Below are 17,245 nucleotides of genomic sequence, written 5' to 3'. Positions count from 1 at the left end.
CCCCTCCCTCGCAGAAACCACTCCGCCACTTGTTATCGCGGAGATGCAGGCCATGAAGGAACAAATGGAGGTTATGATGAATGCTCTTAAGGGGCGAGTATCAAGCGACCCTGACGACCTTGTCAACCGAACTGACTCGCCGTTCACCGCCACCGTCAACTCCTACCCTTTACCGAGTAAGTTCCGCATGCCGCAGATAGACAGTTATGACGGGGTCAAGGACCCACTGGACCACCTGGAGACCTTCAAGACCCTAATGCACCTTCAAGGAGTAGCGGACGCCATCATGTGTAGGGCCTTCCCTACAACGCTGAAGGGCGCAGCGAGAATTTGGTTCAGCCGACTGACACCAAACTCCATCAGCACCTTCAAAGAACTCAGCGCTCAGTTTACCGCACACTTCATTGGAGGCCATCGATACAAGAAGTCTACGGCTTGCTTGATGAGTATGAAGCAGCGAGAAGATGAAACTTTAAGAGCCTACATCTCCCGCTTCAACAAAGAGGCACTCTCGATCGACGAAGCCGACGATAAGATACTTGTTGCGGCATTCACGAATGGCTTGAAGAAGGGTAAGTTTTTGTTCTCCCTATACAAAAACGACCCAAAGACCATGTCTGAAGTACTTTATCGCGCCACAAAGTATATGAACGCTGAAGATGCGCTGTTAGCTCGGGAAGAGAGGCCCAGGAAAAGAGAAAGGCAGGAAGACACTCGGTAGGACCAAGGCCGAAAGAAGGCAAGAACAGGAGACCGAAGGGACGAGAGGCGCCCTAAGCCCCTGGGGGGAAAATTCACGAGCTTCACTCCGCTGACAACCCCGATAGATCAAGTCCTTATGCAAATAAAGGACGAAAAGGCTCTAACGTTCCCGGGAAAGCTGAAGAGTGATCCCAACAAACGTTCCCGGGATAAGTATTGCCGTTTCCACCGCGACCATGGCCACGACACGGCTGATTGCTATGACCTCAAGCAGCAGATTGAGGCCCTTATCAGGCAAGGAAAGCTGCAGAGATTCCTTAGCAAGGAGAAAACGGATCCCCCCGCACAAGACCAACACCCCCGACGGGACAATGAGCGACCGAGGCCCCCGATTGGGGACATAAGGATGATCGTAGGAGGAACGGCTGCCGCCGGGTCATCCAAGAAAGCCTGCAAGACCTATCTCCGGATGGTACAAAATGTTCAGCTGACGGGAGTCGTGCCGAAGATAGCACGGAGAGAAGGTCCCGTAATCGGATTCTCAGAAGAAGACGCGCGACGCCTTCACCATCCACATGACGATGCGCTCGGGTGCTGATCGACAATGGCAGTTCAGCAGATATTTTATACTACATAGCATTCCAGCAGATGAGGATCGACAGGGAGCGATTGATCCCAACAAATGCTCCGCTTGTTGGCTTCGGCGGGAGCCGGGTATTCCCACTGGGCGCGGTCACATTATCCGTAATTGTGGGCGATTACCCTCAACAGATAGCCAAGGACGTGACATTCTTGGTAGTCGATTGCTCGTCAGCCTACAACGCCATCCTCGGGCGACCCACGCTCAACTCATGGAAGGCGGTAACTTCCACCTACCACCTGATGATAAAGTTCCCGACTGACTACGGAGTAGGGGAGCTGCGCAGAAGTCAGATGGCCGCGCGCGAATGCTACATAGCCATGATGGAAATGGAGGATCAGGTTCAGGCTTTAAGCATAGAAGAGCACCGGACGGTAACGGAGCCGGTTGAGAAGTTAGAAGAGATACCCTTGACAGTTCTGATCCTGGCCGAACGACCAAAATTGGAACGCTCGCTAACCCCACGATCCGTCGGGAGCTCATAACCTTCCTCAGATGCAATCGAGACGTATTCGCGTGGGGTCATGAAGATATGTCGGGAATAGATCCTTCAGTCATGGTGCACAGGTTGAATGTATCGCCCGCCTTTCCACCTATCAGACAAAAGAAGAGAGTGTTTGCCCCCGAGCGAGACCGAGCCATAGCAGAAGAAGTCAGAAAGTTACAGGAAGCGAGCTTCATTAGGGAAGTATACTATCCCGACTGGTTAGCAAATGTAGTGATGGTCAAAAAAGCAAGTGGGAAATGGCGGATGTGTGTGGACTTCACCGACCTTAACAGGGCCTACCCCAAGGATAGCTACCCCCTCCCGAGGGTCGATGTCCTAGTAGACTCTACGGCCCGACACCAGTTTCTGAGCTTCATGGACGCTTTCTCGGGGTACAACCAAATCCGAATGCACGAAGCCGATCAGGAAAAAACGTCGTTCGTGACCAGCTAAGGCCTCTTCTGTTACAAGGTGATGCCCTTCGGCCTGAAGAACGCAGGCGCAAAAGACTCATGAACAAAATGTTCGCGCAACAGATTGGGAGGAATGTCCAGGTCTACGTGGACAACATGCTAGTAAAAAGCCGGAGGGAGGAAGATCATCTAGGAGATCTCAAAGAAACATTCAACACACTTCGCTCCTACAACATGAAGCTCAATCCAGGAAAATGTGCCTTTGGAGTAACGGCAGGAAAATTCTTAGGATTCATGGTGTCTCAGAGGGGAATCGAGGCAAACCCGGACAAGATCCGGGCCATTATGGACATGGCACCACCAAGAAATGCGAAGGAGGTGCAAAGCCTCAGTGGAAAGATAGCGACACTAAATAGGTTCGTGTCAAAGGCAACGGACAAGTGTTTGCCCTTCTTCCGAACATTGAAGAAATCCTTCGAGTGGACTGACGAATGCCAGCAAGCATTCGAAGAATTGAAGGCTTACCTCTCCTCCCCACCATTGCTGAGCCCGTCGCAGCCAGGAGAAGAGCTTTTTCTCTATCTAGCCGTCTCCCCCGCAGCCTTTAGCGCGGCCTTGGTCAGAGAAGAAGAGAAAGTGCAAAAGCCCGTGTACTACGCAAGTCGAGCGCTTCACAATGCCGAAGAAAGATACCTGCCTATGGAAAAACTTGCCTTTGCATTAGTTACGGTAGCCCGCAAGCTCAAACCGTACTTCCAAGCTCATACGATGAACGTCCTGACTGACAAGCCCTTACGGCGGGCAATGAGCAGTCCCGAGGCCGCGGGACGATTGGCGTTATGGGCTATAGAACTAAGCGAATTTGATATTCAGTACCGCCCGCGGACTGCCATCAAGGGACAGATCGTCGCCGACTTTATAGCTGAATTCACTCATGACGAAGACAAGGGGGCAGCAAAGTCCCCTCAATGGAGCATATATACAGACGGATCGTCCAACAGACAAGCCGCAGGGGCCTGCATTGTGCTACTATCGCCCGAAGGAGACACCATTGAATGTATGGTCCGTCTTGACTTCCCTGCCACCAACAATGAATCAGAGTATGAGGCTCTGATAGCAGGGCTCGACCTCGCCAAAGCAGCAGGAGCCGCGAGGGTAGTCATCTACTGCGATTCACAGGTCATCACTAACCAAATAAATGGAGACTACGAGTGCAAGGGCGAAAAGATAAAGAAGTACCTTGATGAAGTAAGGGCGAGAGTGGATGACCTAGAAGCCAAAGTCGTCCAAATTCCTAGAGGAGAAAACGAGCGAGCCGACCGCCTCGTGAAGGCCGCTTCAGCAGAACAAATGGTCATCCCTGGTAATGTACTCTCTTTCGTGCAGCTTTCTTCGCTAATAGATCTCAGCAACATGCAGTAAATATGCTCCGACAGTAGCTGGACAACGCCGTTAGTTTCATACCTAAAAGATGGGGTCTTACCAGATGAAAAGGAAGCCTCAAGGAAATTTAAGGTCCAGGCGGCGAGGTTCGTCCTGATAAAAGACGTCCTGTACAAAAGAGGTTTCTCCCAACCATATTTGAGATGCTTGGGTACGGAAGAGGCGGATTACGTCATGAGAGAGGTACATGAAGGAATCTGCGGAAACCACTCAGGGTCCAGATCGTTGGTACACAAGCTTGTGCGAGCAGGGTACTATTGGCCCACCATGCAGAAGGACGCCGAAGCCTATGTCAAGGCCTGCGACAAATGCCAAAGGTTCAGCAATATTATTAGACAACCAACCGAAGAGCCGACCCCGATGACGGCCCCATGGCCGTTCGCACAATGGGGATTAGATATTATGGGACCATTCCCTACAGCCGTACGACAGCTGAAATTCCTAGTAGTGGGCATCGACTATTTCACGAAATGAGTGGAAGCTGAAGCTTTGGCCACGATTACAGAGAAGAACGTGCCCTCACAGGACTCTTCGTCACCTTCATCCCCATTCCCGTCACTATCAACCTCCTCGTCACCTTCGTCACTAACAATCTCCTCATCTCCCCCCTCGACCTCAACCTCACTTAACACTTTCTCCCTAACTCCCTCAACATGGTCTTCTACGTCAATACTAGGGGATTGGGCTGACGTTTCTTTTCCTGACGACTCAGAAAAGCCGTCGGACTCTTGACCTGAGCCAAAAAATTCGTCGTAGCCCGCTCCATCGCAGACTGACGACTGATCACTCGACGCGTCACTTGACATCTGACTACCTACAAGTGACGGATCCACTCTAAGTGCCTAGACTGACGTCCTCAATAAAAAAAAAAATTTCAGGCAAAAGTAAAAAAGCAAAGAAAAAGAAGAAGAACTTACAGGTAAAACAGATCTTGAATGGATAAAACAACCTTGGAAGTGACGGTGTTGATAACAGCTGACGGATCAAATCGGAAATAAGGGCGACGGGTTTTCTCTTGAAAAGTCAGCGAGGTTGAAATAGAGAAATGAGACAAGGGACATGGTATATATATAAGAGGGAAAACGCACGGAAGGCGAGGCAACGCCCGTGCCCAGAAACGAGGCCAACGAAAGCGCGCCACGTATCCTTGCATTTAATAGCCCGCAGATCAAGGAATCGTTCATAATTGGTTTTCTCGCCTCTAAGAACAAAAAGATAGTTAAGTCATAGACTCCACATGCTGATGGTGTGAGGCGTCGAGCACGTAGAGTAGGGGGCAGCTGATGAGGATAAAAGATGAGCCTAGCCACGCGGAACATAAAGCTGACGGGTTTAGTGCAATCCTTCGGACATAAGCAGACGATGGTGTTATGGCTGACGGTCATAGGTCAGCTGGCTCCAAGGCTGACGGAACTACTAGACCAACGCCCAAATAGCTGAAGGAAGTAAATTGAAGCTGACGGACCGAGCATAAGTTTACTTGCTACCCACGTTACGTATAAGGAATTGTCTTGCTTCCCACGCTAGATAATATTCAAGGGATCCTTATAAGGAAAAGATCCCGTAAAATACGCTCAAGAAGACTCCTATAAGGAAAAGACTTCTACTCCAAGGAAAAGAGGGGCAACCCTCGCTACTATAAAAACCCAAGCACCCTCACAACCCAAGGTACGCATAATTTACCCTCTCTAGCACTCTAGAGCAATGAGAATAGTTCTGACTTAACTTTCGGAGGGTGTTTGGCCGGTACCACACCGGTACTCTCTGCTAGGTTCTTCCCTTTCGTTGTGCAGGTGTCATTTGCGACGTACGAGGAACGTGTGACTCACTGGTGGTATTATTTTCGGCATCATCACATATGATAGTAATAGACAACTAATAACCGTCTGTCACATAAAATAATTGTGGCAAAATATGTAATGACTATGTCTATTACACATGTATGCATCCACATCAGAATAAATCCACCAAAATCATAACTCTTTGAGTCAAGTTTTAAAATTTGAAATTGTGACTTTAACAACCCTTTTGAAAATGGATATTACTTACTAAAATTAGAGGCATGTATGGGTTTTCCCATTGCCATGGCCCATTTTATATTCATGTAGAGTAATAGATCAGGGGCCCGCTTTATCTTGTATGGTTGTATTTCATATATGGATAGGATAGTTTGTCTTACCATGGAAGTTGTGTGTTTTCAAAATTGTGGTCCAAAATATTTGCTCCTGCCTCACGCTTCATCTTGCGTTTCTTAATTTTTACTCTATTATATAGGATAGGAATAGTATAGTTTTATGGAATTTCTGCTTTCATTTTTCTTTTCTTTTTTCACTAAGGAAAACATTAAAATTACTATAAATTTTAATTTTAAAAAAATTTATTTGCAAACTGATATGACAATAAATATAACCAAAATATATAGATTAATGCTACAGCCACAGACTATTTTATAATATTTTTACAAACTATTGATGTGAAAATTTTTACTTGTTCTAACATCACATTTTTACTTACAATAACTATTTGGAAAATGCTAAACCCACATTAGTTGTTTGTAAGAATGTTGTAAAATAGTTTGTGTATATAGCATTACTCAAATATATACTATATAAGAAAAGTCAGGCTTAAAACTGCTTTAAATGAAAAAATTTCTGAAAAATTTTTTTTTTTTTAAATAATTTGCACCACTACTTTACTCTTGTCAATAAAATCTACTGGTTACCAAAATTTTCTAAATCACTACCCCAAACTATGATTGAAAGAAACATGATAATGCCACGGTAATTTCTGATGCAGTATTGCCCAAAGAATGTTGAAGGTGTTACAAACTTGCATTACAAAATGGCATCTATGTGAGAAAGTTTATAAGCACAAAAATTTAACACTTGTTGATGTGATAAATTGTTAATAGTAGATTAAAAAAAAAAAAAAAAAAAAAAGACAAGTCAAAAGTGGGTCTAAATGAAATTCAGTACAAGCTTACCAACCCAATTGATGAAAAACTGCAGCCAATATTTATGTGTACTTAGGTTATCCTATTCATAGTTCATTGGATGCTTAAGCTTGATTATCCTGCAATGTACGCTTTCCGAAGATCTGTCACTTTCTAGTGAAAAAATAATTCACTAAGTATTCACTCCTGAATTGAAGCCCATTACCCCACCATTTAAATGCCCATTCAGGACGCAATCATGGCATGGATTTTGTGAACAGTTTGGAAGTTGGAAGGAAACTGCAGCAACAACACGTTCGGCAAGGAGCCCTACTTGTTAAGCGCCAACAGTTAAAGCCAAGCCATCAATTTTTATTATAGGGATGATAAGAGGGCATGATGGGTCTGAATCATGCTGTCTAGTTCACTTTTTAAAGGCAAGAAAAACCCATGCTAGACTCAAGTGGATAGGTCAAGCCAAAGCGGGTTGGTTTTGACACCAACAAGATAAAGGTGAGAGAAAAAGAATGGGTAATTATTAGAGTTGAGAGAGAGGCTGAGAGAAAAGTGTTTTGGGGAATAATAATAGAATATATATATATATATATATATATATATATATACACATTAGGAGAGTAAGTATTATTCTAAGAAAGTATAAATAGATTTTACAAGTGGTTGGGATGAAGGTTTCCTAAAGAACCTATCAGATTCATAGGGTGAAGATACTATCTTGTGTAATGGTTATATGTAATCAATGTCTCATAACTTGTGTGAAGTATATGGATGTATGATTTTTATCAACTATGTCTCGGTTGCATGCAATTAATATATATATAATAAGAGTAGTGTTTATTTACACAAACAATTTTATACATACCCCAAAAGTAATTGAGGCACGATTTCAGTTGCTTTTAAAATTGCGTGTAAAATAGTTTGTGTTTGAGTTAAACTCATAAGATAATTATTCCAAGTGTTGAGGCTCTTATGGTGTAAAAGATCTCTTTAATGGATCGCGTGATTGGTCCCTATTTTTATGAAACAAAGACATGGGTCCATTTCGATTGGATAGAATTCTTCTCCTAATTTTATAGATCTTGCATACTCAAAATGCAACCAATAGTGTAAGCATCAAAGTGTGTGGCTATGGCTCACTGGCTTACTTTCCTTTAAAGGCTCATAAATAACCCCAATTAACAGAAATCTCTAACCCAATCCTCCCTGGCTTCCTCATAACATTTGTTGTGTTTACCCATTTAGTGGGGTAGTTGTACTTGTACATTTCTTTCGGAGAGGACCACAACAACATGGATGCCTTATCTTCTTCTTTCCTCTCTACTTTCTCCACCCAGAAGCTTCTCTACCGAACAACACCACCACCACCACCACCACCACCATCATCATCTCCTATCCTCAATGTTAGGATTGAAGAAAAGCCCCAACAAACCACAACAAAAAAAACTACACAACCCATTTCCACTTCAACCACCCCACCTCCAAAAACAACGTCCCAAACCCCATCCTCCATAAGATCATCATCATCATCATCATCTTCAAAAGTAGAGCCATCAGTGCCAGCACTGATTTTCAATGCATTAGACGACATAATCAACACCTTCATAGACCCTCCTGTCAAACCATCAGTGGATCCAAAACATGTTCTCTCCCAAAACTTTGCTCCTGTACTCAACGAGCTTCCCCCAACAGAATGTAAAGTAATACAAGGCTCACTCCCACCATCTTTGAACGGTGCATACATTCGCAATGGCCCGAACCCTCAGTTCCTCCCTCGGGGCCCTTATCACCTCTTCGATGGTGACGGCATGCTTCACTCTTTACGCATCTCGCAAGGCAAAGCCTCGCTTTGCAGCCGATACGTGAAGACAAACAAGTACACGTTGGAACGCGAGGCAGGGTTTCCACTATTTCCCAATGTTTTCTCTGGTTTCAATGGCCTGACTGCCTCAGCAGCACGTGGTGCTTTATCTGCTGCTCGAATCCTTACAGGTCAAGTTGATCTTTCCAATGGCTTTGGCCTGGCGAATACGAGTTTGGTTTTCTTTGCGAATCGTTTGCTTGCGCTAGGCGAGTCGGATTTGCCTTACTCGGTGAAACTGAGCTCAAATGGAGATATAGAAACTTTGGGACGCTACGATTTTGATGGGAAACTTTTTATGAGCATGACTGCTCATCCTAAAATCGACTCCGACACCGGTGAAGCCTTTGCGTTTCGATACGGCCCGGTTCCTCCATTTTTGACCTACTTCAGGTTCGATAAAAATGGAGTGAAACAACCAGATGTGCCCATATTCTCCATGACCCGTCCTTCTTTTTTGCATGACTTTGCTATAACAAAGAAGTACGCGATATTTGCTGACATACAAATTGGGATGAACCCATTGGAAATGATAGCAGGAGGGTCTCCTGTGGGATCAGACCCGTCGAAAGTGTCGAGAATTGGAGTGATACCTCGATATGCAAAGGACGAGTCTGAGATGAAATGGTTTGATGTGCCTGGGTTCAATATTATACATGCTATAAATGCATGGGATGAAGAAGATGGCAATGTAATAGAGATGGTTGCACCCAACATATTGTCTGTGGAACACACCTTGGAGAGAATGGAACTTATTCATGCGTTGGTGGAGAAAGTGAGGATCGACCTCAACACAGGGATTGTAAAAAGGTAAGTCAAAACTAACATAGTATTTTCTTTCAATATTTTCTGCCAGGCAGTTCTAGGTTCCGTTTGGATTGAACTTATTGTTACTGAAATTGAAAACTGAAAACTGAAAACATTGTAGCAAAATAATTTTTAAATGTGTGAAAAGTGTCGTGGGACTCATTTTTAATATTTTTAATGCGTGAACAGTATTGCTACAGTACGTGAACAGTACTGCTACAGTGTACAAACAATAATTTTTTCTCTGCACAGTAAATTTACTATTCATGCATTGGAAAAAAAAAAAAAAAAAGGACGGAAACGTGAAAATAAAAACATGAACGTTGGTTTCAGCTGAAACCAAACGCTCACCTAGTGTCACAACACGTCACATTGACGAATTATGGCACAAGTATTATTCTTGGTTTTTTTAATAATTAAAGGAAAATTCAACTTTCTCATGTCATGTCCCTTTTCATATCACCTTTTTTTTTTTTTAATGGATTTTTCACGTCACCTTTAAACTAAGTTAAAAATAAAATTAATCTTTGTCATGACATTTTTTTTTTTGACAATTTTTTCTTGTCAATTAAACTCAAAGTAATCGGTTAAAAATAAAATAATAACAATAAAAAAGTTATTTATGTCCTATTTTTCTACCGCGTTAAATACTTAACATCTCAATTCCTCTATTAATATATTTTTTCTTACTAAAAGCTTTATAAGTCAACCGGTTGGTATTTCTTGATATATCTATGACATATAAAATTCAAATCTCTCATCCAGTTGTAATTATCAAATTATAAACAACCAAAAAAAAAAAACTTTTAAAAGTATGATGTGAAAAATAAATTTTATTATAATATATTACGTTTTGTATGATGTTTAAATTATAATATATTCATTTCTTCAAAACATTTTTTTTCTAATAAAATATACAAAATATTTATTTGACCCACAAACAAAAATCAACAACCGCCGAATTATGATGAATGAAAATGATTAACTTTTGAAAAAAATAGAAAAGTCTCTAAGTACGCACATACTTAGAGGCTAGTTTTTATTATTGTCAATTAATTTTGCTCTCAATATTATCCCTTGAACTAAAATCCTGATTCTATCACTAAAGGTATCCCATATCAGCGAGGAATCTAGATTTTGCGGTGATAAATCAGGCATATGTGGGGAAGAAGAACAAGTATGTGTACGCGGGGGTGGGTGATCCAATGCCAAAGATATCTGGGGTGGTGAAGTTGGACTTGTCTAAAGGAGATCAACGTGAAGATTGCACTGTGGCAAGTAGAATGTATGGGGAAGGGTGTTATGGGGGAGAGCCTTTTTTTGTGGCAAGAGAGGCTGCAGAGAATTTGGATGCAGAAGAGGATGATGGGTATGTTGTGTCTTATGTGCATGATGAGAATACAGGAGAGTCAAGGTTCTTGGTGATGGATGCCAAATCTCCCAATCTTGATCTTGTTGCCACCGTGAAGCTCCCACGCAGGGTTCCCTATGGGTTCCATGGATTATTTGTCGCGGAAAGCGACCTCAACAAGATATAGCAAAATTATAGAGAGTACAATAATGTCAAACCATCTTATATGAATAGTGAATCTCATTGATTTAATTTAATTTTTATTAGATTCTCCAAAAAAAAATTTAATTTTTATTAATGAGATTCACTATTCATATTATAAGTTTTATTATAATATGAGAAGAAGAAGTTTGACAATGTTATACACATAATAAATTTCACTAATCGAGATTGTAAGTTATGATTAGTATAACATCTTTCACAACAAATTATATTAATTACTTATATCATTATTGTAATATACCAGTTACAACCATAAATGATTATGAGATTTATTGTTTCAATAAGAGTCTAACAAGTGGGGTTGTTTGTGCATGATGTGATGGCAGAAGAGTCGAGGTTTTTTGTGAGATGGATGATTTGATCTCCCAATCTTGAAGAAACCTTGCGTGGCCACTGTGAAGCTGCCACGCAAGGTTTCTTATATATGGGTAACATGGATGGTTTGTCCTGGAAATGAAAACGACCTCAACAAGCTCTAGTAAGTTGGTGTAATTTTGCCAAATAGAGTAATTTTAAGAAAAAATTAGGAGAAATGTATCCGGATAAATTTATTTAGTCATGTAGCACTTTTTTTGAAACTTAAATTTGTCAAACTAGATTTCTAAGTATTATATTTAATCAAATTGCCATGTTAACCCGTAATGCTTGGAATTCAAGTTTGCTAAATCAAGTTTGTCAAACTCAAGTTCCGAAAAAGTACTTTTAGTAATGTAGCACTTAGTGCTACATTACTAAATAAGTTTTGCCGAATGTATTTCTCCTAAATCTTTCATAAAATTATGTTATTTGGCAAAAAATAAAGCCTGGTAAGTTGTAAGTAGCAAGTAGAAACTAGTAACTTCCCACCCCCAAGTTCCAAGAGTTAGAAATAATAAAATAGAAATAATAATAAAATACTAATGAGATACATATTTTACATTATTTCTCACTTATGACTTATGACACAACATAATAAATTTTACAATATTTTCGTAGGCTTGAGGTGTTAGATCAATGTTAGTGGTGATTACAATGAAGAGTAATTCTTAAGTACTCTCGGAACATGAAAAATAGTGTTCTTTCCTCTCACATTCATAGCGGGATCCACTCGTTAAATTTATGATGTGGTCCACCATAAATGTGAGAAAAGAAATCATCATTTCACTGTATTTCAAAAGTACCTAATAATTTTTCTACAATGAAAGTGATATTGTAATAAACTGTCACATCAACCAATTGGGAAAAATTTGGTGAAATTTATTTTGTTTTTAGTATTGTTTTTTTAGGTCCTGTTAATGGAAACTTTATTAAAAAACTTTCAACCAAAAGTCATTTTTATTAACTTTTTCTATTTTTAAATATAGGTGGGACCCATTATAAGCCTTCTTAACTATGATCAATTAACAAAATCCTTGTTGTTTTTTCATACTACAGAATTATCAAATTTTTTTTGATTTTCATATGATTTACAAATAACATCACTTTATTCTCTGTTATTATCACAATAATTTTTACAAAATATTTCATAACTATACAATTGTCATTAGATAATAATGTGATGTTAGTGGTCCCAATTTTAGGGGGTTTTATCAGACTGGACTGGTACCCAATTCCTGATTGAATCAATCGATCTAGTTTGGTTTTTAAAACTATGACAAAAACTCATAAAATTTGTCAACTTAGTCATCAAGAAAAATATCACCTTCATAGTTCTTGAGTATTTGTGAAAAATGTTACAACTTTATGCTTATGCTTAATTCATTAGAGTATTCACATATGAGGTTATAAAAAATTAGCTTTTAGTACCCAAAAAAAAAAAACTACTTTATTTATTTTAACATCTCACTTAACAATACACCATAAATTTCATGTTCTATTTTAACATGCAAATCCAATAAAATAATATAAAAAACTCAATAAAATAGTATAAGCAATACAATAAAAAATTCATTTAACTATGAGAGAGAGATTCTCCAAAAATAAAAAAATAAAAACTATGAGAGAGAGAGGGAATAAAAATAAGTAGCAAGTCAACTTATTCATATTCTAGCAACTTGTTAAAAAATTTAACTTTAACAACTTGGATGTAATTAAGTAGCTTTATTGTATTTGTGTGCAATAAATAACTATTTTCAAATAAAACATTGTTAATATCACTTTTATTTATACAACTCACATAAATCATAATTAATATCACTTTTCTTTTCTATTTTAGAAACAACATCACTTCTACTTTTACTTTTCACCAAAAGTTGGTGTAACTTCACATCATGTTTCCCTTGACTGACACGAAGGGCTGTATTGATTTTTTTTTTTTTTTTAACTCAACTAGTAAAATATTTGATAGTCGAATAAGAAACTTGGTGTTCAATTTTTGTTCAATTTTTACCTACATCAAAAATCAATTAGTATCTTAGTGAGTAATTATTATTAAAAATAGATACCATAAGTTGAAACTCTCTTTATCTATCATCAAGATCTAACACTATAAATTAAAATTCTCTTTAAAAAAATTGGGGTCGCATCCTGTCGCCATAACATTAAGTACATTGCCAATAATACAAGAACACAAGTGAAGGAGTGGTGAGTCTGGTTGCCCAAAATAATATCTTCTTGACTTTATGATAACGATTCCCACATTGCCAATAATACAAGAACACAAGTGAAGGAGTGGTGAGTCTGGTTGCCCAAAATAATATCTTCTTGACTTTATGATAACGATTCCCACATTGCCAATAATACAAGAACACTAGTGAAGGAGTGGTGAGTCTGGTTGCCCAAAATAATATCTTCTTGACTTTATTATAACGATTCCCCTCTGTGATCACATGTCTCCAGGTTATGGTTGCAAACTTGCAATACAGTGGGGACGCAAATTCCTGGCACCACACAGAGCAGTATTTGATGTTCCCTGATATGATTTATGAATACAAATATTTTTTTGACAAAGTTTCCTATAAACGTGCTCTCTTTATTATAATATCAACGTACCAATCAGTTTTATTTCTGAATAATAATAAACATACAAATTTTCTTTATAAAAAAACTTACAAACTGCTAATGTGGTGAGTAATTATTGGTAAATAAAAAATAATATTCATAGTAGACTTAGATAAAAACCAATAAAGAGTTGAACACATTAAGTTATAAAATAGTTTGTAATTGTAGTATTACTTGTCTGGTTAATGTATGTCTTATTTTAAAAAATGTTTTATGAAAAATCGAAAAAAACAAGCAAAAAAGTTTTTTTTTTTTTTTTTTCCCATAATTTACTAAAATGGCTTACTAATGAACTAACTGAAACTCACCTGTAAACACAAATCTCAATCTTATAAATTAATCAATTTAAACATGCACACATTGATAGTATTCACATTGCTTATTTAGTGAGGGTTTGAATACACGTTTGCGTTTAAAGTTTGCGTTTTCTGACTTTTTTTTTTTTCCCAGTGCGTGAACAGTAACATCACATGGGTTCACTGTGCAGAGACAAAATGCACTGTTCATGCACTGTTCACACACTGTTCACGGGTCCTACGACACTATTCACACATTAAAAAATTATTTTGTTACCATGTTTTCAGTTTTCAGTTTCAGCAAAAATAAGTTGTATCCAAACGAACCTTTAATATCATAAATTCGGTTTTACATTTCTTAATTTTAATTTTTAAGGTGGCGTTTGTTTTAAAGGAATAATATTCCATGGAAGTCTAAATTCTCAAATATGGGATACATGAGAATCAAGAGGCCCGACTGTCTATATACCATATGTAGTGGGTTTTATTAGGAATTTTATAAAATTTTCGAAAATATGAAATCTTCTGTTTCATTTATTCTTATCAATTTTATAAGAGTTATATATTCTTCCTCAAATATTCTTAGGTTTATAACTACAATCTAAAGTGTATTGTCCGTAATGAATTGGGTTAAATTTTCTAAAATGTAATAGTTTAACATTAACAAATACACAAAGTAAATCAGTATTTTTTTTTAAAGAAATAGTTTATGAGGACATCAAGCCATGTCAAAAAGTTATTTATAATTCTTTAAAGACAAACAATTCCATATAGTAGATAAAAATCAGTGTAAAAATAATAATCTATAATATATATAAAATTTATAATAAAAAAAAAAAGAAAAAAGAAAAAAAAAAGAGTTGAATACATAGTTGTGGGGATCCAAAAACACCAAGAATGAAGCACAAGTTGATGAGAAATGATCGACACAACTAATTTGTAAGAAAAGAGAAGGTAATCCACAATAGGAAGATTTGACAGAAAAATTGAAGATCAAGATCGATTAACTTACCGTGATTTACTAAAAATGGCCTTAGATGAGGATTACAAGTTGAATTCTAGCTATTACAAAGAGCTCTATATTTTTCTTCAAATTAATGTGGAGGTGACTATTGCTTTGGGTTTTGTGTCGTTTTCTTTGTGTCCTTGACGAGAATTCTAGGCCGAGGTCTCATTCTCTGCAATACTGCTGAAGTTTTTTTGGGCTAAGGGATCCTCGGATTACTTCGGCTAGTAGCTCAGGTCATTCTGCTCTTCTTCGGCCTTTGGGCTTATGATGTTGAGGCTTGGACCCAATCCCACCCTCCTAAGTTGCTACTCCAATAGTCCTTTTTCGGCCCACAATCCACGTGAAGGAGACACCTACCCCCCACCCTCCACGATAGCATGATCACTTTATTAAAATAACTCTAAAATTAGTCAAAGGTGCTTCTCCAAAAAAAAAAAAATTAAGTCAAAGATATTAAATTAGGATTATTAGTATCACTTTAAAATAAATAAAAGGCTATAGGAATGTGGATACCACCTGTTTATATTAAAATATATTAATAACCATTTTATTTGTAAAATTTTCATAATTTTAGCTTATTTATTTATTAAAAAAAAACTCTATATACACAATTTTATGAGTTGGAGAATAAATTCAATTGATATAAAGTTTGGCATATAATAAGCTTAATAAAGAAAAGAAACCTTACAAACCTAATGATGTAATTGGCAAAATAGTAATATATATAAATATAATTGACATTTACAAGTACAAAAATAATTTTAAAAAATTCCTAAAGTTCAATCACAAATTGGCATGATAAGTTCCCACAAAAGAATGTCATGATAAATAAAGCTAGTAATTTAGACCATATTTTTTGAAAACCGAACCAGTCAATTTCCGGAGTGGGAAAATCTGGAGCAGACCAACAAGTGTCTCAGTTCGTTTTCTTTGACCTTTTGTCAATTGGATTAGAGCACATTGTTCATTGCCCAAAGTCTTCTCCTTAGGCCTATGGAACTATATGGTTAATACTTTCTACGCAAAGTGGTTATTAAAAAATAACCCACCAAACCTAACTACTCAAAGCCCAACTGTGCCTCACAAAATTCTATTCCTTTAATTGGATTACTATTAGTAAAATCTGTTAAATAAAATATTTGAGGTTCAATTCTTCTCTATACCAAAACTCGATTGGTATCTTGGTCTAATAAAAAAGAGCTATCATTAGAACGGACGCTATAAGATGAAACTCTAATCAATATATATATATATAAAACCGAAGCCTTAGACCTCTCCACAATTTTCCACATCATCATTTTTTTAATTTTTTAATTTGATTTTTTTTTTAAATATATATACTCTCCTCTCTCAAACCAAATACTATTCCCTTCTCTCTCACCCTCAGTTCTTCCAAGCAAACTTGATATAATTCTGAAACTAAACAGAACCTCTCCTTTCAACAAAACCGAAGTCAACACCTCTCCTCTCAACATTACTCACCAAACGCAGACCTCTACACTCTCTCAAACGCAGATCCAACTATTTCACAGAAAGCTTGCAAGGGCACGATGATGGGAGCCAACGTTTTCAATCTCCGACTCAACCCCCATATCAGAGCATTCTCTATCCGTATCTTTGTATTAATCTATGAATAATCTCTTTTCCTATTGTCTTTAATTAGGTTTTTCTGTCAATTTAAAGATTTCTTTTTTAATTAGGTTTTTCTATCAATTTAGGGATTTCAATTCCTAACCTCCTTTTCTCTCTATTCTTTTTTGTTGAAGTCAGGAAAACACTCATAGAAAATCAAATTCTACAGGTTTTGTAAGAAAGTGGAGATAGTATTGAAGAGCCTCCCAACCGTCAAAATTTGACAACAATCCTACAGGTTTTACTTTACCTTCAAGTTTTGCTTTATTTTGCTATCTAGGTTTTTTAGCACATCTAATTTAGCTTAGCATGGGTTAGTGGAACATGTAAATTTGAATTTAGATACGAACCATTTTTGTGGCTTGGAGGGGTTATAAAATCCCCTGTTAACTCTTTGATTAACTAGGAAATAGATTTATTATTATCATTAGGGTTTATAAAATCAGTCATTCCAAA

General features: G+C 38.1%; 1 protein-coding gene across 1 annotated transcript; it reads left to right on the top strand.

Annotated features, from left to right (window-relative positions):
- The first annotated feature begins 7,752 nt into the window (after window positions 1-7,752).
- On the top strand, window positions 7,753-11,157 carry LOC126708664 (probable carotenoid cleavage dioxygenase 4, chloroplastic). Its single transcript, XM_050408518.1, has 2 exons — window positions 7,753-9,303; window positions 10,409-11,157. Exons 1-2 carry the CDS (start codon window positions 7,925-7,927, stop codon window positions 10,836-10,838), a joined length of 1,809 nt encoding a protein of 602 aa, XP_050264475.1. The 5' UTR covers window positions 7,753-7,924; the 3' UTR covers window positions 10,839-11,157.
- Window positions 11,158-17,245: the final 6,088 nt, after the last annotated feature.

The sequence above is a fragment of the Quercus robur genome, chromosome 12 (assembly GCF_932294415.1).
Source record: "Quercus robur chromosome 12, dhQueRobu3.1, whole genome shotgun sequence".
NCBI lineage: Eukaryota > Viridiplantae > Streptophyta > Magnoliopsida > Fagales > Fagaceae > Quercus > Quercus robur.
This window is presented reverse-complemented; position numbering and strand designations above follow the sequence as displayed.